At 52.6% G+C, this 23,433-nt stretch overlaps 4 protein-coding genes across 6 annotated transcripts in view; 3 read left to right on the top strand and 1 right to left on the bottom strand.

Moving 5' to 3' along the window:
• Positions 1-3,669, top strand: part of Gatad2a (GATA zinc finger domain containing 2A) — a 90,965-nt gene extending 87,296 nt beyond the window's left edge. For all 3 annotated transcript variants that reach the window (XM_038325864.1, XM_038325863.1, XM_038325865.1), the window contains 3 exons: positions 142-216; positions 481-673; positions 2,408-3,669. In XM_038325864.1, the coding sequence (XP_038181792.1) occupies positions 142-216; positions 481-673; positions 2,408-2,538 (399 nt within the window). In that variant the 3' untranslated portion in view covers positions 2,539-3,669. The remainder of the gene's footprint in view (positions 1-141; positions 217-480; positions 674-2,407) is intronic.
• Positions 3,670-8,709: 5,040 nt separating this feature from the next.
• Tssk6 (testis specific serine kinase 6) lies at positions 8,710-9,777 on the bottom strand. The gene has a single exon (XM_038329117.1). The coding sequence runs from the start codon at positions 9,529-9,531 to the stop codon at positions 8,710-8,712; it is 822 nt and encodes a 273-aa protein (XP_038185045.1). The 5' UTR covers positions 9,532-9,777.
• Positions 9,778-10,182: 405 nt separating this feature from the next.
• Positions 10,183-17,602, top strand: Ndufa13 (NADH:ubiquinone oxidoreductase subunit A13). Its single transcript, XM_038329099.1, has 5 exons — positions 10,183-10,295; positions 16,277-16,355; positions 17,118-17,189; positions 17,280-17,349; positions 17,438-17,602. The coding sequence occupies exons 1-5, from the start codon at positions 10,202-10,204 to the stop codon at positions 17,555-17,557; spliced, it is 435 nt and encodes a 144-aa protein (XP_038185027.1). The 5' UTR covers positions 10,183-10,201; the 3' UTR covers positions 17,558-17,602.
• Positions 17,603-17,752: 150 nt separating this feature from the next.
• Yjefn3 (YjeF N-terminal domain containing 3) lies at positions 17,753-23,385 on the top strand. Its single transcript, XM_038329098.1, has 6 exons — positions 17,753-17,849; positions 20,722-20,830; positions 21,789-21,899; positions 22,014-22,127; positions 22,205-22,355; positions 23,180-23,385. Exons 1-6 carry the CDS (start codon positions 17,785-17,787, stop codon positions 23,383-23,385), a joined length of 756 nt encoding a protein of 251 aa, XP_038185026.1. The 5' UTR covers positions 17,753-17,784.
• Positions 23,386-23,433: the final 48 nt, after the last annotated feature.

Here is a 23,433-nt window from a genome sequence, read left to right as displayed (position 1 = left end):
CCTCACCAGAAACATTTTTTTCACCATCTCCTGCAGTATCGGGAGCCAGCAGGTGTTGGCACTGCCATTATGGCCGGGTTTGGCCAGTTTGGGTTAGTGTCACAGACCTTGCTGACATACCTTTCAATCCCATTTGTGTAGGTCATAAAGCCCCGACGTAAATTGGCGTTTCGCTCAGGAGAGGCCCGTGACTGGAGTAACGGGGCTGTGCTACAGGTCAGAACCCAGCCAGGGCCTCGCCCACCACAGCAGCTCTGCTGTGTTAGTGCTCTCACGCTCTTTCGTTTGTGCTCTCCTCTCAGCCCCTCCCAACCCCGTTGTCTCTGTCTCTTCATCCCCTAGTGTAACTCTCATGGCCGTTTGACTTTGAACTCTAGGGACTCAAGTGGGTGGGAAGAGGTCAACCAGACAAGGAGAGGCCACTCCAAGCAGCCTTGCCACCGCTGCCCATGGTAAGCCTGGCTCCCTTTGTGTCTATAGGCTTCCAGCCAGCTGTCCCGGGGCTCAGCCACAACACCTCGTGGCGTTCTGCACACCTTCAGCCAGTCACCCAAACTGCAAAATGCAGCCTCAGCTACGGCCCTGGTAAGCAGGACTGGCAGACATTCCGAGAGAGCTGTGGGCACCAGCAAGGGCACCACCTCCAACTGGAAAAAGACACCCCTGAGCACAGGTATGCCTCTACCTCTGGAGACTTTCTGTCCCTAAGCTTTCTTTCGTTTGTTGGGTGTAATCTGAAACACTCACACTCACCTAGTTTTCCAACAGCATTATCAGAAATAGTACAGAGGGCCTGCATCCCACACCCTTCTGAGAGCACATGTAGCAGACTTTCTTTTGGGCTACCAACTGGCTCCCAAATCATGACACGGAAATTTTGTTGTTGCTGTTTGTTAATGCTTGGCCTTAGCTTATGCTTGTCCCCCTGCTCTTACGATTTAGGTAACCTATTTGTATTCATCCACGCTTTGCCTCGAGGCTTTTTACCGTTCACTCTGTGTGTCCTGCTTTCATGCTTCCTCTGTGTCTGCCTGGCTGACCATTGGCTTCTCCCTGTTGTCTCCTTTTCTTTCTCCTTTAAGCCTAAATTCCTCCTCCCTGCCTGGAAGTCCTGCCTATACTTCTTCCCTTGCTATTGGCCATTCAGCTTTTTATTAGACCAGTCAGGTGCCTTAGGCAGACAAGGTAAAACAGCAACACATCTTTACACAGTTAAACAAATATTCCACAACAAGACCGTATAGAAGGGGTCTGGGAACACCTGGCATATTTAAGACACAGAGTCAACTTGTAGGCTTGTCTGAAATTACCTCTTGTGACCTGGACATGATAGCATGCATCTGTAGTCCATAAACAAGAAAGTAGACACAGTGACATTCACCTATTGTCCCTGCTACTTGGGAAACTGAGGCAAGAGGGATGACTTTAGCCCAAGAGTTTGAGACAAGCCTGGGCAGTTTAGGAATTGCTGCTAACTAAAAAGAAGAGTTGGGGACAGAGCTAAGTGATCAAGCATTTGTTTGAGGGATGTGAAGCCCTGAATTCCATTCCTGGAGGCACATGCCTGTAATATCAGCACTGGAAGGGAGATTCAGGTGACTCTAATAGAAAACCAGCCTGGCCTATGTAGTGGGTCTCAAAATCCAAGCAGTGGGCTGGAGAGAAGGTTTAGCAGTTCAGAGCATGGGATATTCTTCTAGAAGACTCATATTGAATTTCGTTGGGCAGTTCACAACTGCCCGTAACTACAGTTTCAGGGGATCTGACCTCCATTTCTGGTTTTTATGGCATGTGTGTGCACATACACATGATTAAAAGTAAGTCTTTTTGTTTGTTTTTCAAGATAGGGTTTCTCTGTAGCCTAGAACTCAAGATCTACCTGCCTCTGCCTCCCAAGTGCTGGGATTAAAGTTGTGTACCACCACCACCCAGCCTAAAAATAAGTCATTAAAAACAACAACAATAACAACAACAAAAAATCTGAACAGCAAGTTGGCATCCCATGGTACTAAGGATTAGGAAGAGTGAAGCAGGAGGATCACTAGGCTTGTAGTTTGAGCCAGCCTAGCCAGCACTGAGAGCCTTCACCTCACTTATGTATACTGTTCTGATAGGGGAGGATGCTCTCCAGTCACACAGTCCATGAAGCTCCATTCCATTGCATTGACTCAAATCCCTGTTTGAGGTTTACTCATCTCTGCACCGAACCCCGACCACTGTTCTTGCTTTGGTCACCTTAGTGATGTCTGGATTGAGATGGTTGGTGACAGGATGTAAGTTGTGTGTGTCATGAATCTGCTCATGGATCCTTTGGGTATTGTTCTGAGGTGGGAGTCTAAGTTGCATCCAGGGCCTGGTCAGCCTTACCTGACTGGTCACTGCTGCCTGATGCTGTGCTCTTTTACAGGTGGAACCCTTGCCTTTGTCAGCCCGAGCTTGGCAATGCACAAGACCTCTTCGGCTGTAGACCGTCAGCGAGAATACCTCCTGGACATGATCCCTCCACGCTCCATTCCCCAATCAGCCACATGGAAATAATGGGAGCCCGGCCCAGCTGAGGACAGGCCCTCTGCTCTCCACTGCTCCTGGTCTAGGACACGCAGACCGCCCTCCTAACAAGTTGCCTGAGACAGCTCAGGCCTTGGCTATTTAGCCTTGCGGTGGCCAGAAGAGTGTGCTACCATGGTGCCCAGGATCAGAACCAAGGACTTTCCCCGTGGGCCTTCCCTTCCTTTTTGCCTTTAGTTTGCCCGACACCAGCAGAAACTCGGACCTTGGGGCCAGCTCTGCCTGGCCAGCATGGGTGGGAGCTCACCCTGGACACTGACACGCCCAGGCCAGGCTGGCGCCAGGGGCTCCCAAAGTTGAACTGGGGTTTGTTTTCTTTCAGCTTTTCCCATCTTCACTCCCCAGTCTCTGCCTCCTCATGGCATCTATAGGTTGAAGTTTGGGTTTTTGTGTTTTCTTCTTTAATCACTTCACGATGATGGAATGAAAAGTAAACTGTGTAGACCCAGGGTCCCTGTTGTGCACAGTGTAGTCCCTAGCCCCAGAGGATGCTCTGAGTGGCAGCATGCAGGGATGGCGGATGCCACTGTGGCTCCAGTTGTGTCTGTTGCTGCTTGCTGCAACCCCTGGCTTCCACACTTAGAACAAATCGCAGCCCAGACTTTACCAGAGACTCTGAGGTTCCAGGGGATGCTGGGCCCACCGCTGGAACCAGAGCTGGCTGCTAGGTTACTTTTGTGCTTTATTTTATTAAAATTTCTTTCCTTTCTCTCTTCATTTTGATGGGCCAATCTCAAGGTGCCCTAGAGGCACCCAGGTAGGCGCAGACAGACCTGTCTACCCTGGGGTCATCCGGGTGGTTCACCTCTGGCTCCTCAGTCCACAGGGAAGTCTTTGAAAGGCCAGGTCTACTTTAGTTTTATTTTCTTTCCTCTCTCACCCCCCACTCTTTAAAAATTGGTTCCATGGTGAAAGGGCAGAAGCAGCTCATACAGGGTGGCCTGCAGCAATCTGCAGTGATTGGTCACTGTCAGATCCTGAGCAGCCCTGGCTTCGTTCAACACAATAGTTAGGGACTTTAATTTAAACCCTTGTTCTGCAGACCACCACCCTCTGCAGACACGCCCCTGCCTCCTCCTAATAAAGGCTCATTTAACCCCATGCTCGCTCGTGTGCAAATCCTCCGTCGCTAAGAATTGTTTGGATATAAGGGAGTTCTAGGTTTTGGGAAATCTTTTTGTTGTGTGAAACCCAAGTTACTCAAGTACTTTTAGATTTGAGTGAGTCACTTCCCAGGGTGGATTTGGGAGAGTGAACAGAGATTGACTCTTTGTGGCAGGGCGGGTTTTTTTTTTTGTGTGTGTGTGTGTGTGTGTGTGTGTGTGTGTGTGTGTGTGTGTGTGTTTTGTTTGTTTTTGGTTTTTCGAGACAGGGTTTCTCTGCAGCTTTAGAGCCTATCCTGGAGCTAGCTCTTGTAGACCAGGCTGGTCTCGAACTCACAGAGATCTGCCTGCCTCTGCTTCCCGAGTGCTGGGATTAAAGGGCAGGGCAGGTGTTTACATTAATACACACACACACACACACACACACACACACACACACACACATACACACACATATATGCAAGCATTTCTTACTTGGGTATTTTTGTGCCTGATAAGTCAGTTCCTGTTACCAATTCTTACTGAGTGACTGGCCTTAGCTCAGTGACATGGGCCAAGGTCTTCTGGCTCCTTAGAACAGCCACACTAGGTGGCCTCTCTTATAGAAGTCTTCCCAGCCATTAGTCCTCAATTCCATGTAGTCATTGATCAGACTATTACCTGGTACCGGACATAGACTTCCACTTGAACTGATGGGGTTTGACCACGGGGCTCTGTTGGCACCTCCCTCCCAGCCTTACACGTCATGTGACATTCGCCTGTCACTTATGGCTTGTGAGCCCAGTAGCTTGTGTACCTTACTGGGGACACGCTACAACAGAGGCCAAAGGGTTGCTGGTGCATCATTTTCTCAGGGTGACACTGGTGACGCTCTGTAAAAGGGCCAAGTGTTGAGGTGCCTTAATTTATTGGAAAGTGTTGCCCATTCCCTTTCTTCTGCACTGGTTTGAGCAGCAAGGCATCATAGTGACATTACAGCTAAGTACTGGGACAGGGGGACCAGGTATTTAGTAGGGTGCTGTGCCAGCTATGAAGCTGCCCCCCCCCCAACCAAAGCTGGCTCCATCCCTATCCTAATAAGCTGGGTCCTGGGTTCCTTGCAGATCTGCCATCCTCTGCCTCCTGATGTGGGATTGATAGCCTACACCTCATGCCTGAGTTTAAAAACTTAAGAAAAAAAAGTTAAATGTATTTGTCATGGTACTTTCATGCCTATACTTGGGAGTAGAAGATGGACGTGATGGCCCTATTTATTTCATTGATTGCCCAGAGACAGTCACAAACTTATTGATGGCTCTGGTCAGTGGGGGTGATGTACCTCAGTTTCTTCTACTCATTGTCTGGGACAGGAAAGACAAGTGAAAGACACCTGTGCCCATTGAACCACCCCCAGGCTCTTGTCTAGCTTGTGGAAACATCAGGAACCAAATGTCACCTGGGTTGGGGGGGACAGTGGTCATTTATGGTATAAGAGGCCATGTGCAAGTGGGCAGGTAAGAGTTCCTATGAGCATCCTCAGGACCTGAAACCCACACACACATTAGGAAGGTCAAAGCTTGCCCCAGGCAGAGAGTGGAAGGGGACAAGTACTAGCTGTGACATGCCAATTGTCACCTGGATGGGGGGGTTAACCTGAACTTCCACCTCTCCCCACGCACACATACACATACACACACGCACACAGCCAAAGCTTGCCCCCGGAAGAGGGTGGAAGGGGACAGTGCTGGCTGTAATGTGCCACATTTAACTGGAAGCAGAGAATCAGAGTATCAGCCTGAATGGTGTTTGGAGAAGGTTGTTCCTCACCTTTTCAAACGGTGACAGCCTGAAGACTTTGGACTGTTACCAAAAAGTGGTTCCTAAATATTCAATGTGTAACAGTTACGCTAGTGCAGAGTGTGGGGGCTGGGGCAGCTGACACTTGTATTTACTGTGACTGAATCTTTGGTAATACATGTTTTTAAAGTTTGCTACCAAACAAATAGATGTTCCAATAACAGCTAAGAATGTTAAATAGCTGGAATTGGTAGCCTCCTTGTGTTGGGGAATTCTGAGACCCTGAAGGACAATAAAGAAACAGACCAAATGTCATTGTATTGTTCCTTTATTTCCTGGGGCCCTAGTGTTTTGTCCCAGCTTCTGGTGGCCTTTCTTAAAGGGGGGAATGAAAGGTAGGGTACACATGCCATTTGAACATGGCATTCCTCTACACTGATGAGCTCTCTCTGTCATCCTGTTTGACCTCAGGAGGCAGTGGATTCAGTGAGAATCCCAATTAAGCTCTTCCCACCTGAGGCCACAGGTCTTCCCCCCCGCCTCCCAGAGCTTTGTGGGGTTTTGCTGTTCCCAGCGTGGACAGAGCTGTAAGCTTGTCCCACTGCCAGTCTCCACATGGGCTTGAGATGCCCAGTTTCACATTTTGACTTTGTTTTGAGACAGAATCTGCTGTACGCCCAGGCTGCCTGTGAACTGATTCTCCTGCTTCCACCTCTCATGTACATCCAACACCATTGGAAATACTTTAAACTAAAGAATTAGGGGTTGGAGATGGCTCAGTGATTAAGAGCACTGGCTGCTCTTGTAGACAATCCCAGTTTAGTCCCTAGCTCCCACATAGGAGCTCACAACCATCTGTAACTCTAGTCTCAGGAATCTGATGTCTTCTGGCCTCCACAGGCTCTGTACACATATAGTGCACAGACATACATGCCAACAAAATACTTGGTAGGCAGAGGCAGACAGATCTCAGAGGTAAGCGTAGTCTACATAGTGAGACCATCTTGGGGAGAGAAAAGAAAAAAGGGAAGGCTTTTGGGTGCATACCTATATCCCATTGCCCAAGAGGCAGAGGCAGGAATATTGCTCCAAGTTCTATTTGGGTTACATAATGAGTGGCCCAGGTAGGCCATGCCCACGTGGCTAAACTGTGTCTCAAAAAACAAAACAAGCCTGACGGTGGTGGTGCACGCTTTTAATCCCAGCACTCGGGAGGCAGAGGCAGGTGGATCTCTGTGAGTTCAGTGCCAGCCTGTTCTACAAGAGCTAGTTCCAGTACAGGCACCAAAGTTACAGAGAAACCCTGTCTCGAAAAACAAAACATCTGAGGGTGTAGTGGGGCTGGGGTCTTGCTCTGAGTGATCGCCTACCTAGTCTCAGTAGGTTCTGAGTTCCATCCCCAGCAAAAGAGGGGCTTCACTTGTGTGAAGATAAGAATGTGCTGGAATCTGGAGGTGCTATAGACTCCACCTTTGAAATCTGAACCACACCCTTCCCCAAGCCCTGGGATGGTTCCCTGCCCAATGTTTCAGGTGCTGAGGACAAACGTAACCACAGAACCTCCCTTCTCACCAGAGGGTGTGGGTTGTTTCTGCCTAGGCTCTGGCATATTCCAGACTTGCCCCATCTGCGCCCAGCATGAGAAGTGAGCTCACACTTGACCTAAAGGGCACCAGAAACCTGTGGAGAGGGGAGCAGGTACTCGGCACAGCAAGACCCACAGCAGAGAGCCCCTCAGACTACCTGGGCCTAATACAGGAGCAGGAGAGGATTGAAAATGTTTTCCAGACAGTCATTGTCACCAAAGCCCTGTAAAATCACAGGCAAGGTTCCCAGCTGCCTCCTCACCCTTTAGGGTCCCCTTTGAAGTACTGTTAGCTCCCCTCCATTTTCTCATTCCCTTCCTATTTCAACCCCAGGAACTCCCATGGTATCACTTTGTCCTTTGTGGGTTGGTTTTGTGTGTGTGTGTGTGTTTGAAATAGGGTTTCTCTGTGTAGCCCTGGCTGTCCTGATACTCACTTTGTAGACTAGGTGAGCCTCAAACTCACAGAGATCCACCTGCCTCTGCGTCCCCAGTGCTGGGATTAAAAGGCATATACCACACTCCCGACATCCTGTGCCATTTTTAATGGTTTGGGCAACAGCCTCAAAACAGCTTCACAGTCTTTCCTTGGATACCCCACCCCGCCTGGCATTCCTCACAACTTACAATTATTTCCACATCTTGTCTTATTTTACTTGGCATTGTACTTGAATCCTTGTTGAAGACAAAAGATGGTTCAAGCCTCTTGGAGTCCCAGGTAAGGTTCAAGACATGCAGAACTTGGCTGCACACCTGTCATCCCGAACTTGAGAAGCGTAGGCAGGAGAGTCCAAGTTCCATACCAGCCTAGCTGCATAGTGAGATGTCTGGAGTAAGCAAGCCGTGGTCTAGCATGACACGCACACAAACCACCATCACCACCAACAGCAACAGCAAAGAAAACATCACCAGTAACTGGGTCTGTTCTCTGCCTGCAAACTCTTCCTATAGAGAAAGTACCACCACCCTCGGCTTCAAGAGACCTGACTACAAATAATAGCTGTGTCTGCACAGTTGCCATCTGTGTGGGCCTCAGTTTCCACATCTGTAAATGCTCATTTTCTGCTGACTGGTAGTCCCCTCCTTCCCCCATGCCGATCCCAATTCAAGCATTATCACATAGACTATAGAACTTCTAGAAGTTTGTCCAGTTTGGAGAACAGATTCGAATCCCACAACTCCCTTTTGAGGTCTGGCGATGGAGTTGCCACATACATGGCTTTCTCTAAAGTGCTGAGATCTCCCCTCCCCTCTGCTCCGTAACAAGGGTCCACCGCTAAAGCCACTTGCGAGGAAAAGCGAATTTATTGCAGGTTCCAACCTGGCACTTGGAGTGCACCGTCGCCCGCAGCTTCTCCGCTCCACTGCCGCCCATCGCGCAGCAGGAGCTCATTCCGCGCAGGCGCAATGCTTCTCTCTCTTCTCTTCGCGCCCCTCTCGGGGCCTCCTCGCCAGAAATCGAGGGTGCGCATGAGCCCTCCAGCAATCGGGTTGTGCAGGAGGAACCAGAATCCAACAGCGGGCCTCTGTGGGCCGCCGCCGTGGTGGGAGGGGAAGGGACAGGGCGCGCGCGCAGTGGCGCGCGGCGACTTCGCGGGTTTCCCGAAGCTCGCCGGTCGCGCATGCGCCGCCCTGGCTCAGGGCCTGGTGCGGCGGGAACAGCGAGAACCCCGGCTCCTAGCCGGAGTCCCCGGCCCGCAGCCAGCCATTGCGCGCCACCTGACCCGCCGAGGGCCGGGCAGATGGGCTGAACTGTAACAGCTCGGCGATCAAGGATTTGCATCGTTCCGACAGTTCGAGGCCGTCGGGGTAGAGCACTCCGCGCTTCTGGCGCCGGGGCAGGCCAGCAATGTCCGAGTCATCGAAGGGCATGCACCCGGTGACCATGACGTAGAGCACAACGCCCAGGCTCCATACGTCGTATTTCTTGGGGTCGTAGGGGATGCCCAGGAGCACCTCAGGTGACGCATAGGCGGCCGAGCCGCAGTAGGTGGTGCTCAGGTCTGGATAGCCGTGCGCCTGGCGGCCGAAACCGAAATCTGTGAGCTTGACGCGGCGCTCGTCAGGGCTCAGCAGCACGTTTTCGCACTTGAGGTCGCGGTGCACCAGGTGGTGGTCGTGCAGGTAGCGCACAGCACCCGCGATCTGAGAGAAGAGTTCGCGCGCCTGTGACCCCGGGATGCGCCCGTTTCGCTGCACTGCCTGCAGCAAGTCGGTGGCTGCTGCTTCCATCACGATGTACAGCTTCCCGTTGCACACCTCGATGAACTCGAAGACGTGCACGATGTGCGGGTGCCGTACTCCCCGCAGGATGGACAGCTCTCGAGGCAGGAACTTGTTGACGAAGTCCGGAGGCGCTCGCCGACGGTCCACCACCTTGATGGCCACTGTCCCTTTATATTTCTTGGAGGTGGCTACCTTCACCTTGGAGTAGCTGCCCTCACCTATCGTGCGGCCCAGCTTATAGCCAAGTTCGCTCAGGAGCTTGTCGCCCGACATGGTGGCGCCCGGGGCGCGCGGGGAGCAGGAGGCGGCTGCTGTCGGGGGGCGGCCGGACTCCGATCTCGGGCCTAACCCATGGTGCTTGGCACCTGCACCCCCGTGCCCCCATGTGCCCACTCCCAAGGTCCTAGAGCCGCGATGACTTTTATTGCCCGGGTAACAATTTCTGCCTTGTGAAGTGACTGCGGGCGTCACTCAGCCTTGGGGTGGGGACGTCCCCGCCCCGCGCTCCCTAAACCCTCTCAGGCTTTGTGACTCAATCGCTCTGAATGACCGGTTCCTCATGAGAGGGCCCTGGCGAGGGGCAGATCACTACTGTGGAACTAGTGTGGATGGTGGTACCCAGCCCGTAGCCTTGGCCCCTGGAGGTGGGGAGTAGAAAGGGGCAACCTGTGCAAAGCTCGAGGCTGGCCACCATCGCTCAGGAAGGAAAGCAGGTGAACAACAAGGCTTTTATTACAAGGTACGGGATGCCCAGCAGAGCTCCAGTGCCAACCACTGAATCAGGTCCCGTCCTGAGGTCAGAGCAAGGAAGGACTTAAGGACCGAAGCAGGGATAGCTGACGGGTGGTGAACCACCCGGAAGACCAAACTTCCGCCACACTCAAAATGGCAACCGCACGTCACCTCACTTCCGCTGGTAACCGGAAGTTGGGGGCTTGCAAGTATGGCGGCATCGAAGGTGAAGCAGGACATGCCCCCGCCAGGGGGCTACGGTCCCGTCGACTACAAGCGGAACCTCCCTCGCCGGGGACTGTCGGGTCAGTGTTGTCCGGTTCGAGGTCGGAGGCCGGGCCTCGGTCATGCGGCTGGGCGGGAGCGGGGAGCCCGCAGGCCTCAGTTTACACAGTGAGGGAGGCGCGGTTGGAGTCTGGGTTCTCTATTGCAGCATCCCGTGGGGGCGAGACTGTTCATTTGCCCAATTTTCCAGTCGGCTTCCACAGTTTAGGATATTAAACCTCCGAGAAACTCAAACTCGAAATTTGGAGACTTTGTTTCGCTTTGGGTTGGCCTATAACTTCTGATGTCTTTGCCGTCACTTCCCGAGGGTACCTGATACGGTGTGCACCATCATGCAGTCTTCTTTTTCCTTCCTTCCTTCCTTCCTTCCTTCCTTCCTTCCTTCCTTCCTTCCTTTTCTTTTTAAATTTTTTTTACAGTTAGAGGTTTACTATATAGCCCAAGCTGGCCTCAAAATCGAATTCTGGGCTGACAGGCAGGTCCACGAAAGGCAGGAGTTTCTCTGTGTGTTGATTAAACTCTAGCGTAGGACCCAGGCTAGTCGCAAACTCCAACCTCCCTAGCACTGATTCCTCACTGTCATTTTTTGCTTACCTCCTCCTCCAAGACAGGCTCTTCTGGAACCCAGGCCAGTCTGGAACTCCCGGCTGTCTACCTCTGCTCTGTAGTGCCAGGATGACAGGCATGTGCCCACTATACTGAGCTGCATCCTTAAAACTTTAAAGTGTTTTAAGTAGCATTTAGAATTTTTTATTGATTTCAAAAGAGAAAGAATCTGCAGAACATTAAGGTCCCCACCCTCAGTGCTCAGAGTTACAAGAATAGAATAGTTAGGGGTCCAGTTGGTATCGTGCCTGCCTAGCATCCACCCCTAGCACTGCATAAACAGTACTGAGTGGTGGACATCCATCATCCCAGCACTTAGGAGGCTGAGGCACAAGGATTGGGAGTTTAGGGTCATCCTGGGCTACATAGATCAACCTGGGCTACATAATGTCGTCTCCCTCTAAAAGAAAGAAAATAATGAACTTAGGGACTGGAGAGATGGCTCAGTGGTTAGAAGCACTTGCTGCTCTTCCAGAGGACTGAGTTTGGTAACTCCCTCCCTCTCCAAATTTAGATTTGAATTCAGCAGACTTTTACTGTGTATATTATGCAAACTATGCCCCACTTAAAAAGCAAAACCTTCAGGCCTTATGTTGGTTCACCTGTGATCCCAGCACATGAGAAGCAAAGATGGGGTCATGACAAGTTCAAGGCTAATCTAGGCTATGTGGAGAATTAGGCCAGTCAGGACTATATTTCAAAAAATTCCAAAAATGAGCTAGGCTGTGGTGATATACACCCTTAATTATATCAATCGGGAGGCAGAGGCAGGCAGGTTTCTGAATTTAAGACCAGTCTGGGCTACAAAGTGAGTTCCAGGACTGCATGCATATCTGGTGCCTGTGCAAGCCAGAGAAGGGCATCAGATGCTCAGGAACTGAAGTTACAGACGGTTGTGAGCTGCCGTGTAAGTGCTGAAGTGCTGCAGACTGAAGAGCAAGCAGCAAGTGCTCTGTGTAGGCCTTGGCTCTCTGGAACTCACAGATCCACTGTCTCCCCAGAGTGCTGGGATTAAAGGTGTGTTCACCCAGCTCTGTTTTTTAATATTTATTATTGCGCATGCATGTGTATGGGGAGTTTGGAAATGTGGAGGTCTGAGGATGACTTTGTTAGTCAGTTTTCTTCTATCTCTATGTGGGTTCCAGGAATTAAACTCAGATCACCAGTTTTCTGTAGCAGGCATGTTTACCAGCTGAGCCATTTGGCAGCTCCTCTTTGTCATCTCTTTCTAAGGTATAACACACCCAAGCCCATGACCCTCTCAGACCTGCACCATGTTTCTACATAGCATGTGCCCATAGGACACCTAAGACTAAGCTGGTGGACTCCTCAAGTCAACATCGTTTATTTATTTTTAGTTTTTATGTATTCCTGCATTTGTTTAGAGACAAAGCAATTGTGGCTCTTGAAATTCTCTGTAGCTTAGGATGACTCTGGACTGGTCCTGCTCCCCCCTCCTGAGTGCTGGGGTGGCAGGTGTGTGTCACTAAGCCTGGCTTCTGTGGTGCCGGCTGTGGAACCCAGGGTTTGTGCCTGTTAGGCAAGCACTCTGCCAACTGCGCCATCTGCCAGCCTTTCCTTTTGCTTTAAAGTTACCATGTGATTTCCCCTTGTCTTCAGATGTGACACAGCTGTGCTGGGCCTTATTGCCCTGTACCTTTCTTGTTCTGTTGTTGTTGTTGTTGTTCTGAAACACTCATTTTGTTGTTGTTGTTGTTGTTGTTTGTTTCTAAGACTTATTCATTTAGAGACCAGTCCTGGTTGGCCTGAAGCTATGTAGATCAGGACTGCTTCAAACTGAATCTGCCAGACTCTGTCTCCCAAGTGCTGGGACTGAAGGAGTGCACCAACACGCCTGACTAAGATCATAACTGTGTGCGCGCGTGCATCTGCATATGAAAGCAGGTGCTCATGGAGGCCAGAAGGTGGCGTCAGATCTCCTGGGGCTGGAGTGCTAGGCACCCAGCATGGGGTTTGCAAACAGACCTCTGGTTCTCTGGAGAGCAACAAACACTGTTAGCCCCAGTCATGGGTCCAGCCATGACAAGTTTTTGGTTTTTTGTTTTGTAGCCCAGGCTGGTCTTCCTGCCTCAGTCTCATGCTCCCGAGTGCTGGGATGGCACACTGAAGCCCTGACCCTGCTCTGTGCAGACCCGCTCCCCCCCAGCTGCGGATGGGTGAGGACAGCGCACTGACAGTCCAGTCTTTGTTCATATCTGCACTTCCAGGGTCCTAGACTAGCTGTGGGACACGCATGTCAGCATTGTTCCGGGTCCCCTGCTGTAGCCTGGGGAAGCCAGGAGGAAGCTCTCTGTATGCAGACCCCAGGCTGGCATCTTCTAGGCTGGTTTCTGCAGCTGGACCTGGCATCGCCAGCACACCTTACACTATGCTCAGCCCTGGAATCATTGTTGTTGTTATTTTTGGATTTTGAAACAGTTTTGGGGTGTAGTCCAGGCTGGCCTTGAGCTCAGAGATTCCCTGCTTCTGCTACCTGAATGCTGGGATTAAAGGTGTGTGCCATTACACCTGGCACTGGACAGTTTATGTGATTTTTATTATTAGTGACTTGACTCTGTACTTTGGGTGCTGTGTTATTATCAGATATTTTTCTTCCCTGAGGCCTGTTCAGCTAATAGTGTCATTAAGAGCACAGTTCCTCTTACCTAAGGAGCCCTGCTGTGTTCTACTAGAGGGTATTTCTATGTCACTGTTTTGGTGGGGCACCATGCTGTAGCCAGGGAGGCTGCAAACAGTGGTCCTTTCACCCTCCTGAGTGTGGCGGTATAGGAAAGCACCAGGTACTTGAGCTCTTTCTCTGTAGCCCTGGCTGTCCTAGAACTCCCTCTGTAGCCCTGGCTGGCCTCAAACTCAGAGATCCACCTGCCTCTGCCTCCCAAGTTTTGGTTAAAGGTGTGTACCACTGCCCAGCTCTTTTACAGGATCTGATAATGTTAGCCTGGCTAGCCTAGAACTCCATGTAGACAAGGTTGACCTCTAACTCACAGGTATTGAGATCTGCCTGCCTCAAGGCTTTTGACACCACTTCTATCCCCCCCCCTCTTTCTTCCTTCCTTCCTTCCTTCCTTCCTTCCTTCCTTCCTTCCTTCCTTCCTTCCTTCCTTCCTTCTTTCTTTCTTTCTTTCTTTCTTTCTTTCTTTCTTTCTTTCTTTCTTTCTTTCTTTCTTTCTTTCTTTCTTTGAGATGGGTTCTCATGTAGCTTCAGCTGGCCCCAAACTCCCTACGTAGCCAAGGATGACTTTGAACTCTTGATTTCCTGCCTCCACTTCCTAAGTGGTGAGGTCACAGGCATGCATCGCCATTCCTGGTTTATACTGTTAGGGGTGGAACCCAGGAGTTCAGCATGTTGGGCACTGAGTTCAGCCTGGGACATCTTCAGCTCTTGCCTTCAGGCCTCCATCCACTGGAGTTGAGTTCCCTCCCAGGAGAGCAGGGCCACTGTGCACTGCTGTGTAGCCAGTGCTCCCGTGCTGAGCAGACTCCTCCTCCCTGTTAAATTAATTATTGGGGCGTTTGTCCAAAGCCATAAAATGTTGGGGTTTATTTGTGGAACAGGGCGTCTGGTTCTGTCCTGCTGCAGACGTGACTGTCCTTGTGCAGCATGTCTTTGTGCACACAGCTGCCTGGTGAGTTGGGAGCTGTCACTTTTGAATCCTGTAGCAACTCCTGAGAGCAGCCATTACTGCCCTGGGCACTTCTGCATAAACTTCATGACCTGACTGTGGGTTTCTGCAAAGGGGAAGGGTTGAGGTTCTGATAGCCATTGTGTTGGATCTGCACTTTTGGGGGAGCACTGCCACCTGCCCTCAAGTTCATTGATTCAGGATGAATGATACAAGGTGTCAGTACCTCCTACAACTTCAGCTACTTGGGGGACTGAAGTGGAGGGTGTGAGTTTTGTACCTGCTCCCCTCTCCCCATGGCACCTCCTGAAATGTAGTCCACCCCAGTGATTACTGTAGCCAGCCAGGTGCAGCTGAAGGCTGGGGTCAGCTTGCGGCCCCCCTCTTTGGCCCCTCCTCCCCGGCCTCTCGCTCTAGACACAGTAGGGCCACACTTGGGTATCTGCACTTGAGGCCCAGAGCTCCCCACAAGGAGCCCCTGGGGTTATCTTAGCTGTTGCAAATGAGGGTACAGCTCTGGTACAGACACCTCCCCAGTTTGGTGAGGGCTGACTATGCCTACAGTCAGCTGGCCATAGATGTCCTGAACACCTAGGGCTTCCACAGAGAGCTTGTATCCCTGGAGACCATGGCTGGAGGGCCTGGCCTCAGAGTCTTAGTCTGAACTGAGTGGGTGGGAAATATTTAGCTCCTGACCTAGCTGAGGGTCCATTCAGGCTGCAGCCCCAGAATCTGTTCTACCCCCCTGTGTCTCGACCTTCTCCATGCCCTCTGTAGTCATTGGTGATGATCCCTGGAGCTTGTCCTTCCAGTCAGGATTGGAGCTCCCTGCTGATCTTCAGTAATTATTTATGGTGGCACCTCTCTCCGCTGGGTATAGAGCCGGTGACCTATCTTGCTGAACCAGTGGTGCCTACACTTCCAGCCTATGTTGGTGGTGTCAGAGCCCTTTAAGGGCGGCTTCTGTTTTGTTTTTGTTATCGTTTGTTGTGTTTTTCCCCAAGACAGGGTTTCTCTGTGTAACCGTCCTGGCTGTCTTGGAACTCTGTAGACCAGGCTGGCCTCAAACTCACAGGGATCAGTCTGCCTGTGTCTCAAGTGCTGGGATTAAAGGTGTGTGCCACTACACCTGGATCAGTGGTTCTCAACCTTCCTAATGTTACGACCCTTTAATATAATTCCTCACCTGGTGGTGGTGGCACCAGCCTTTAATCCCAGCACTTGGAGGCAGAAACAGGCGGATCTCTGTGAGTTCATGGCCAGCCTGGTCTGCAAAGCAAGTTCTAGGACAGCCAAGGCTACAAAGAGAAACCCTATCTGAAAAAACAAAAATAACAAAAAATATAGTTCCTCACGTGACCCCAGCCTATAAAATTATCTTCATTGTTACTTCATAACTAATTTTGCTATGGTTTTGAAGCATAATGTAAATATCTGATATGCAGGATCTCTGTGACCCCTGTGAAAGGGTTGTTTAAACCCCAAAGGGGTCGTGACCCATGTCTTGAGAAACACTGTTCCAGACCCTGGGGCTCTTCTGTGTCCCTGTGGCCTGTACCTTCCAGAAAGGGTGGCAGCTCGGACTGCCTAATACCCTGGCACGAGAATTAGAGACTGTCATGGGGAAGTGGCTAAGGAAGGACAGGCACCTGTGGAGGAGGGGAGAGCCAGCAGAGAGAGCCAGGGTTGCTGAGCTGGGGGGGTGGGTCCTGGAGGGACCTTGCTGAGCAGGAAGCCTCCTTCTCTTGCAGGCTATAGCATGTTCGCGGTGGGCATCGGGGCCTTGCTCTTCGGCTACTGGAGAATGATGAAGTGGAACCGGGAGCGCAGGTAGGAGGGCCCTGCTCACCACCAGGGCTTCCGTGAGGGTGGTGGTATCCTTGGCTGGCTGATTGTCTGGGGCCTGACCTAAATCGAAGAGCTGGTGACCAGCCTTCAGCTGTTCCCTCCCTGACCAGGTTAGCATAAACAGTAGGACACCAGGCCAGATATGACTGGGGTTTGGGACATAGAGACAGACCAGCCAGAGCCACACAGTGAGAGCACAACAGAAAAGGAACCAGGCCATGAGAGGTAGGTCCCCTGGAGGCCAGAGGACTAGGACCGTGAATGATGAGGGGTGTCGCTGGGCAGAACCCCACCAGAGACCTCTTCCTTGGCCACATCACTGGGTTGCTTCCCCAGCCTCTGAAGCTGAGAGGCTCCTGACTCCCTGCGGGGGTGGGGTGGGGTAGGGGTTGGGGGGGAATAGTCGTGGGGAAACCTGCAGGCCCAGCATCCTGCTATTTTGAGAACAAAGGGAAATTGGTTTGTAAGTCCAGAGCCTGGTGATGAGGGTGCCTCCCTCTTCACCCAGATCATCAGACGGGGCTATTTTTAGGATAAAAAAAAGTTTATTTGAAAGGAAAGTGTGAAGCCAACACTTTTGTGGCTGCTGTAATCGGTGCCAGCTGCAGACTTGCCTTCTTGTCCCAACTCAGGTGGCTATCCTTGTCCCACCCCCACCTGGTCCCCGTGCCCACCAGCGCCCTGCCTGTTCCACACTCCCTCAGTGAGCCCATTTAACCCTGAATGGGTGTGGTGGTTTTACAGGCGCCTGCAGATTGAGGACTTGGAGGCCCGGATTGCTCTCATGCCGCTCTTCCAGGCAGAAATGGACCGGAGGTAGGCAGGTTGGGAGGGGCTCTGGGTCAAGGAAGGAACAGAGTGGATGCTCTGGGTGGATCTGATTTTAGCCCCACCTTATGGCCACAGGACCCTGCAGCTTCTTCGGGAGAACCTGGAGGAGGAGGCCATCATCATGAAAGATGTGCCTGACTGGAAGGTACGTTCTGGGTTGGGGTAGGGTGGGGTGGGATGGCATGGTGTGGCCAGCTGGGACTGATAAGGACTGATCCTGACCCTGCTCGCAGGTGGGTGAGTCTGTTTTCCACACCACGCGCTGGGTGCCGCCCCTCCCTGCCGAGTTGTATGGGTTGCGCCCCAAGGAGGAGTTGAACAACGCCATCTTCGGCTTCACCTGGTACACGTAGGGTCCAAGCCAACGCCCACAATAAAGAATAGTCAAGTAAACGCCATCATGTGACTCTATTGTGGATCCCTCTACACCTGTCTGCTACCCGGACTCCTCAGGGTTAAGTCATCCCTGTGCTTTGGCCAATAGCTGCTTGCAGTGCCTCTCAAGCAGGCATTCAGCCTCAAGGCTCCACCCACGGGGCTTGCTTAAAAGGCAGCGGGGAGCCAGCTTGTCTGTGTGACCATGAACAACAGTGCCTGCAGCGACCAAGGCCCGGGAGAGGCGCCAGAGGAGAGGTGCTTTATCAGGTCAGCAGGTGACAGGGAGCTGAGGCCAGGGTAGAGGCAGGGGAATGACTGGGGTGGGTCCTAAGGTCTGCTGGGAGCTTGCGAGTGCAGCAGTAGCCGAGTTGCCAGGGAAACCGCATTCCAGGCAAGCCTACCCTCAGTTACTCTCACTGTGCGATTATCCTGAGGGACTTGGAGTTGCATAGAGGCTTTGAATATCAGCTGCCACTGGAAGCCAAGAAAGCTCGGGGTGGGGGTTATGGGTTATAACGCTGGTTCATTTCAGGGCACAAGGTGAGCAACAGCGATGGGAACGGATGTTGGGGAGAGCATCTCCGGTGCCCTTCTAGAAGTGATTTGGGGTTGTCAGACCCAGTTCCCTTTTCAGACCTCAGCACTGGGCCTGTAAAGAAACCCTAGCCTTGCTGTCCTTGTCTTAGGAGCAGCATTGATGGGGTGGGGGGAGACCTCCCTCCTAACAGTCTCCAATAGCAGATGGGCTTCCCTGCTGATCCCATGAGCTCTTGTCCACTCTGTTCTCCAGAGTTAGCTGCTGCCCCTTGGTCGGGTTATTCCCTGGACTGCCCACTGTCGGGAGGAGACCATCACCACCACCCCTGCAGAGGCAGCCATGGCTGTCAGACAAAGGTGGAGGCTAAGTCTGCACAGCGATGCGTGTGCTTGCCAGTGGAGACCAGAGGTCCACATCAGGTGTCTTCCTTTATTTTTCTTGACCTGAGTTTTTTGAGACAGAGTCTTTCACTGAACCTAAACTTGACTGATTTGATACTGGCTGGCCAGTAAGTGAGTTCCACACATCCTCCTGTCTGTACCTTGCCAGTGCTTAGGTTATAGGCACACCTACTACACCCAGCTGGTTTCTTTTTGTTGTTGTTGTTTTGTGTCTCCCCCCCCCCCCATGGGTTCTGAGAATTAAACTAAGGTCATCATGCTTGCAAGGAAAGCAATTTACCAATTTAAGGCATCTCCTCATTGTGTCGTGTGTGTGTGTGTGTGTGTGTGTGTGTGTGTGTGTGTGTGCGCGCGCGCGCGCGCGTGCTGGTGCCTGTGGAGGTGACAGGCATCGGATCCCTTGGAGCTGGAGTTGCAGGTGGCTGTGAACTGCTTGGTGTGGGTGCTGGGAGCTGAATTCAGTCCCTGCAAGAGCAGTACACTGATCATCTTTCAACCCCACAAACTTGTTTTTTGAGACAGAATTTCACTAAGCAGACCAGTTGGCTCAGGACTTGTGATGGTCCTGCCTCACCCTCCAAGTGCTGGGATTCAAGCATGTGCCACCATATCTGTGCACACTGAGTGCACACTGATTGTGCTGTCCCAGAAGCTGGGCAAGGAGCCCAGGGCCCCCTTCATCTAACTGCGGCACCACACCCTCCTTTCCAGGGTTTCTACCCTGCCCCTGTGCTCCTATGTCGTCCTCACGGTGCTTTGTTTGCTTTTTTGCAGGGGGATGGTGGATGGTTGTTCTCTCTGTAGACCAGGCTGGCCTGGAACTCAGAGATCCGCCTGCCTCTGCCTCTGAGTGCTGGGATTAAAGGCTGTGGCACTGAGCGCTGTCTGTTCTGCTTGTTCCAGTGCTCTAACTTTTTGCTTTTACCTCCCTTGGAGCTCTTCCCTTCCCAGGACGCCCTGCCTGTGGTCATCTCTTGGCGTCTGAGGCCCACTGAGCCTGTCCTTAGGGGCCTCTATGAACAGGCAATTCATAGAGGTTGTAAATGCTGAAGCCCCTCTCCACCTGTGTCTCCCCTCTCCTTCCTTTAAAATTTAATTACATTTATTGCCCCTCCCCTGAGAAGACACTTTGTGACCCCTGGCCAATAGGCACAGCTGGAAAGACTGATGGCCCCAAGCAGGCCCTGTGCTACCCCAGCCCTGGTTCTCTAGTACAGAGTCTCTTGCCAGCTCACCTGCCCCACCTGCAAGGAGAGGCCCCCAGCCTCTGCTCTGCTTCCCATGATCAGACATGCTTAGCACTGCCATTGCTTTCTAAAAATTCTTTTTTCCTAGTGCTAGGTGTAGAATGTGGGACCTCACACATGGCTGACAGGTGTTCACACATGCAACATTAAATTGCTAATGACTTTTGAACACAGACTCGTGAATTATGTAATCTATTCTTGCCTTCAGTTTTGTTAGAGGTAGAGGTAGCTCTTAGCCAAATTGGTCCAGATAATCTTTTCTTTCTTTTTTCATGTCCATCATTGATGGCACACACCTTTGATAGGGTCTCACTACGTAGCCCCGACTGGCCCTGAGCGAAGGCTGCTCTTAAACTCACAATCTGCCAGCCTCTGCCTCCTGGGTGCTAGAATTAAAGGCATGGGGTACAAAGCTAGGCTCAGATATCTTAATTTCATTGTCCTGTAAGATGGGCCGTCAAGGGTCTCACAGTTGAGGGTCCGACTTCCATTTCCCCCCTGCTGTCCTGAACTTCCTCATCCGTCCTTGCGTCAGAATCAACTCACCTCCCGGTCAATTTTTTTTTTTAAGGTTTGGGGGTGGGTGGGCACACCAGTTATACATCTGAGGGAAGAGAATTAGGAGTTCGATGACACCCTGGGATATGTGGCTTGGGGAAATCAGTCTGTATTCGGAATCTTTTCTCCTGATCTCTGTGTTGTTCTTTGGGGTTTAAAAAAAAATGCTGAGCCACATGTGCGTCTTTCACCACCAGAGGACGCGCGTGCCTCAGGCTGCGGCTGCCGTTTCAAACCATGCTTGTGGGATGGGGAAACAGGGCAAGAAATGACGCCCCCTGAAACTCCTCGTGGGTAAGGACGAGGCCAGAGCCTTCCACCGGATCTGGGCAGCCATCCTCGAGTCTCCGTTCCCTTTCTGCGCCTCTGAGCGTGTTGTCCAACTCTACCAGCAGCATCTCGGAGGCGGCCGCCCTGGAGCGGGAGCTGCTGGACGAGTACCGCTTCGGGCAGCAGCAGCTGGTGGAACTATGCGGGCACGGCAGTGCGGTGGCTGTGGCCAAGGTACTAGCCCCCTTTGCTCGGGGCTACTTCAACCCATAGCTTGGGTGGGGAAGCTGAAGTACAAGGCTTCATTTTCAGGCTCACTGCCAGACAAGGCAGAAATGGGGTCCTCAGAGACTCAGATGGGGGAACACCTACAGTGTGGGACATGGGCCCTCGAATTGCAGGCCTGGGTCCCCTAGAAGTGCGACCTATAACAGCCTACCTACCATCTGAACACCCCTAAATGTCCCCACGAGGAAGCAGGTCCGGATGGGCAGGGTGGTCAAATGAGGTCTGAAGCAGTACTCAGGTAAATCTTTACCCCATAGGTTCCCCCAATATGACAGGAAAGTGGTGATGACGCCAGAGGAGCTGCCTTTGAGGCCGACTGAGCCTGTCCTTAGGGGCCTCTATGAACAGGCAATTCATAGAGGTTGTACATGCTGAAGCCCCTCTCCACCTGTGTCTCGCCTCTCCTTCCTTTAAAATTTAATTACATTAATTGCCCCTCCCCCGTGTGAGCGTGAGCATGTGGAGCGGGGAAGACAGTTTGTGGGCGCTAATGTTCTCCACCATGTGGGTCTCAAGAAAACTTCACCTGCTGAGCCTCCTCACTGACCCTCTTCGGTAGCCCAGACTGTCCTTGTGGTGGCTTGCAACGGCCTGTCCAGCAGCTCCTGAGGCAGGAAGATTGTTGCAAGTCCAAGGCCAGCCTGAGCGTGAACCTCTCAAACAATAACAAAACCATGTAGACAGACTGAGTTTCTGAAATAGAAGGCAAATAGGAAATAGTAAAGGCAGGAGCGGGGCAGACAGATGGTCTAGGCGCCACGCTTGTCCGGTTGCAGATTTTCCTCCAGGTTAACCCCACTTTTCAGCGCCAGGAAAGTAGGGATTGTGTCCAAAGTGCATGGAGTAAACAAACCACACTGGGCCTGTACACAGACCACCACTCTGTCCCTCTGCTACGCCCCAGGCGTTCCCTTTGTCCTCGCTGTCGCGCAAGCAGAGGACGGTACTGGTCGTGTGCGGCCCGGAGCAGAACGGCGCTGTGGGGCTAGCGTGTGCCCGGCACCTGCGGGTGTTCGTGAGTAGCAGGGTCCTATGGCGGGGAACAGAGCTGGGTTGGGGTTCCGCTGAGGACAAGAACTGGGGTGGTCTCCCTCCTGCTGCCGCCATCACCAGACCCGGGTTCCCTCAGGACTACCAGCCCAGCATCTTCTGCCCGGCGCGTTCGGCCGACACTCTGCACTGCGACCTGACCACGCAGTGCGAGAAGATGGACATTCCTTTCCTGTCCTTTCTGCCCGCCGAGGTCAGCTGAGCCTACCCTGACCCCGCCCTGACCCGTCCCCAATCCGGCCCCTCACACGGCCCACCCCTTCCCCTCAGGTGCGGCTCATCGATGACGCCTACGGGCTGGTGGTGGACGCAGTGCTAGGCCCCGGGGTGAGGCCGGCGGAGGTGGGCGGGCCCTGCGCGCGCGCGCTGGCCACTCTGAAGCGGCTCTCCATCCCGCTCGTGAGCCTGGACGTCCCCTCAGGCATGCCACCCAGGAGCAGTCTGATCACCCCAGTCTGTTTTCTCCATCCACCTTTTCCAGCCTCAGTGTCTCCCTTTTACCCCCCCCCCCCCAGCCTCGCTTTTCCTCATTCAACCTCAATTTCCGCGTCTGCCCTCATTCTGTTTCACACCCTTCCTAAGGATGGGGAAGTTAAAAGTGGCTGCCCCAAGTGACCCGGTGTCCTCTTGGTCCGGGTGCCCAGGTAAACGGGCACCACCCACCGTTGGCCCTGCTGCAGAGCAGACGTGAGCTCAGTCCTCAAGAGGCCATGCCTGCCGGGAACAAACAGCTTTCAGTCCTCTTTTGGGGCTGCGTGGTAGTGTCCCCAGTTTGAGGGTCCCAGGACCATTCCAGATCAAGACCGAAACATATCTAGTCTGGGAAGAGGGGATAAGGCTGCAGGTGGACCCGAAAAAAGAGGGACCCTGCAGTTGGAAGCCTCTTCTTAGAGAGAGGAGCAGGTGGCTTATGGTTAAATGACCCGGTGGGGAAGTAAGGGCACAGTTCTGAGGGAGGGTCTCAGGTCACAAGTACAGGGTGGGAAACCTGGTCGGGGTTGGGGGTGAGGAAGGTCTGGTCTGAGCAAGGCGGCTTCTGTCTGCTGGGGCACGGATCAGAAGACAGAGGCTGGGTCTTGCCAGGGGACGGTGGAAAGGAAGTAAGACGAGGGTGGAAGCGGTTCTGCGGTCAGCAGATCTGACCGCTACCCACGTGTCGGAGGTTGAGGCACGGAACCTGGAGGGAGACAGGCAGACCCTGTCCGGGAGCCGCGGTCCTCCCAGCTCCCCCTCTTCCGCCCTCAGGTTGGGACACCGAGGCTGGCGGCGACGCAAAGGATGACGTGCAGCCCGACGTGCTAGTGTCCTTCGCTGCGCCCAAGAGCTGCGCGAGTCGCTTCTCCGGGCGCCACCACTTTGTGGTCGGCAGGTTCGTGCCTGACGACGTGCGCCGCAAGTTTGGCCTGCGCCTGCCAAAATATACTGGCACCGACTGCGTGGCCGCGCTGTGACCCGCACCAATAAACATCTCCACCACCTCTCCCTCCGCCTCCTTTGTG

Source organism: Arvicola amphibius, chromosome 4, assembly GCF_903992535.2.
Source record: "Arvicola amphibius chromosome 4, mArvAmp1.2, whole genome shotgun sequence".
Lineage (NCBI taxonomy): Eukaryota > Metazoa > Chordata > Mammalia > Rodentia > Cricetidae > Arvicola > Arvicola amphibius.
The sequence above is the reverse complement of the archived record's forward strand: the minus strand, read 5'-3'. Positions and strand labels throughout refer to the sequence as shown.

Bases quoted from the DNA above. Each gene is read 5' to 3' on its own strand.
- Tssk6 (XM_038329117.1), bottom strand. From the start codon at position 9,531: ATGTCGGGCGACAAGCTCCTGAGCGAACTTGGCTATAAGCTGGGCCGC.
- Ndufa13 (XM_038329099.1), top strand. From the start codon at position 10,202: ATGGCGGCATCGAAGGTGAAGCAGGACATGCCCCCGCCAGGGGGCTAC. The intron at 10,296-16,276 runs GTCAGTGTTGTC...CTTCTCTTGCAG, and splicing joins CCCTCGCCGGGGACTGTCGG to GCTATAGCATGTTCGCGGTG. The intron at 17,350-17,437 runs GTACGTTCTGGG...CCCTGCTCGCAG, and splicing joins AAGATGTGCCTGACTGGAAG to GTGGGTGAGTCTGTTTTCCA.
- Yjefn3 (XM_038329098.1), top strand. From the start codon at position 17,785: ATGAACAACAGTGCCTGCAGCGACCAAGGCCCGGGAGAGGCGCCAGAG. The intron at 21,900-22,013 runs GTGAGTAGCAGG...GGGTTCCCTCAG, and splicing joins CCCGGCACCTGCGGGTGTTC to GACTACCAGCCCAGCATCTT. The intron at 22,128-22,204 runs GTCAGCTGAGCC...CCTTCCCCTCAG, and splicing joins TGTCCTTTCTGCCCGCCGAG to GTGCGGCTCATCGATGACGC.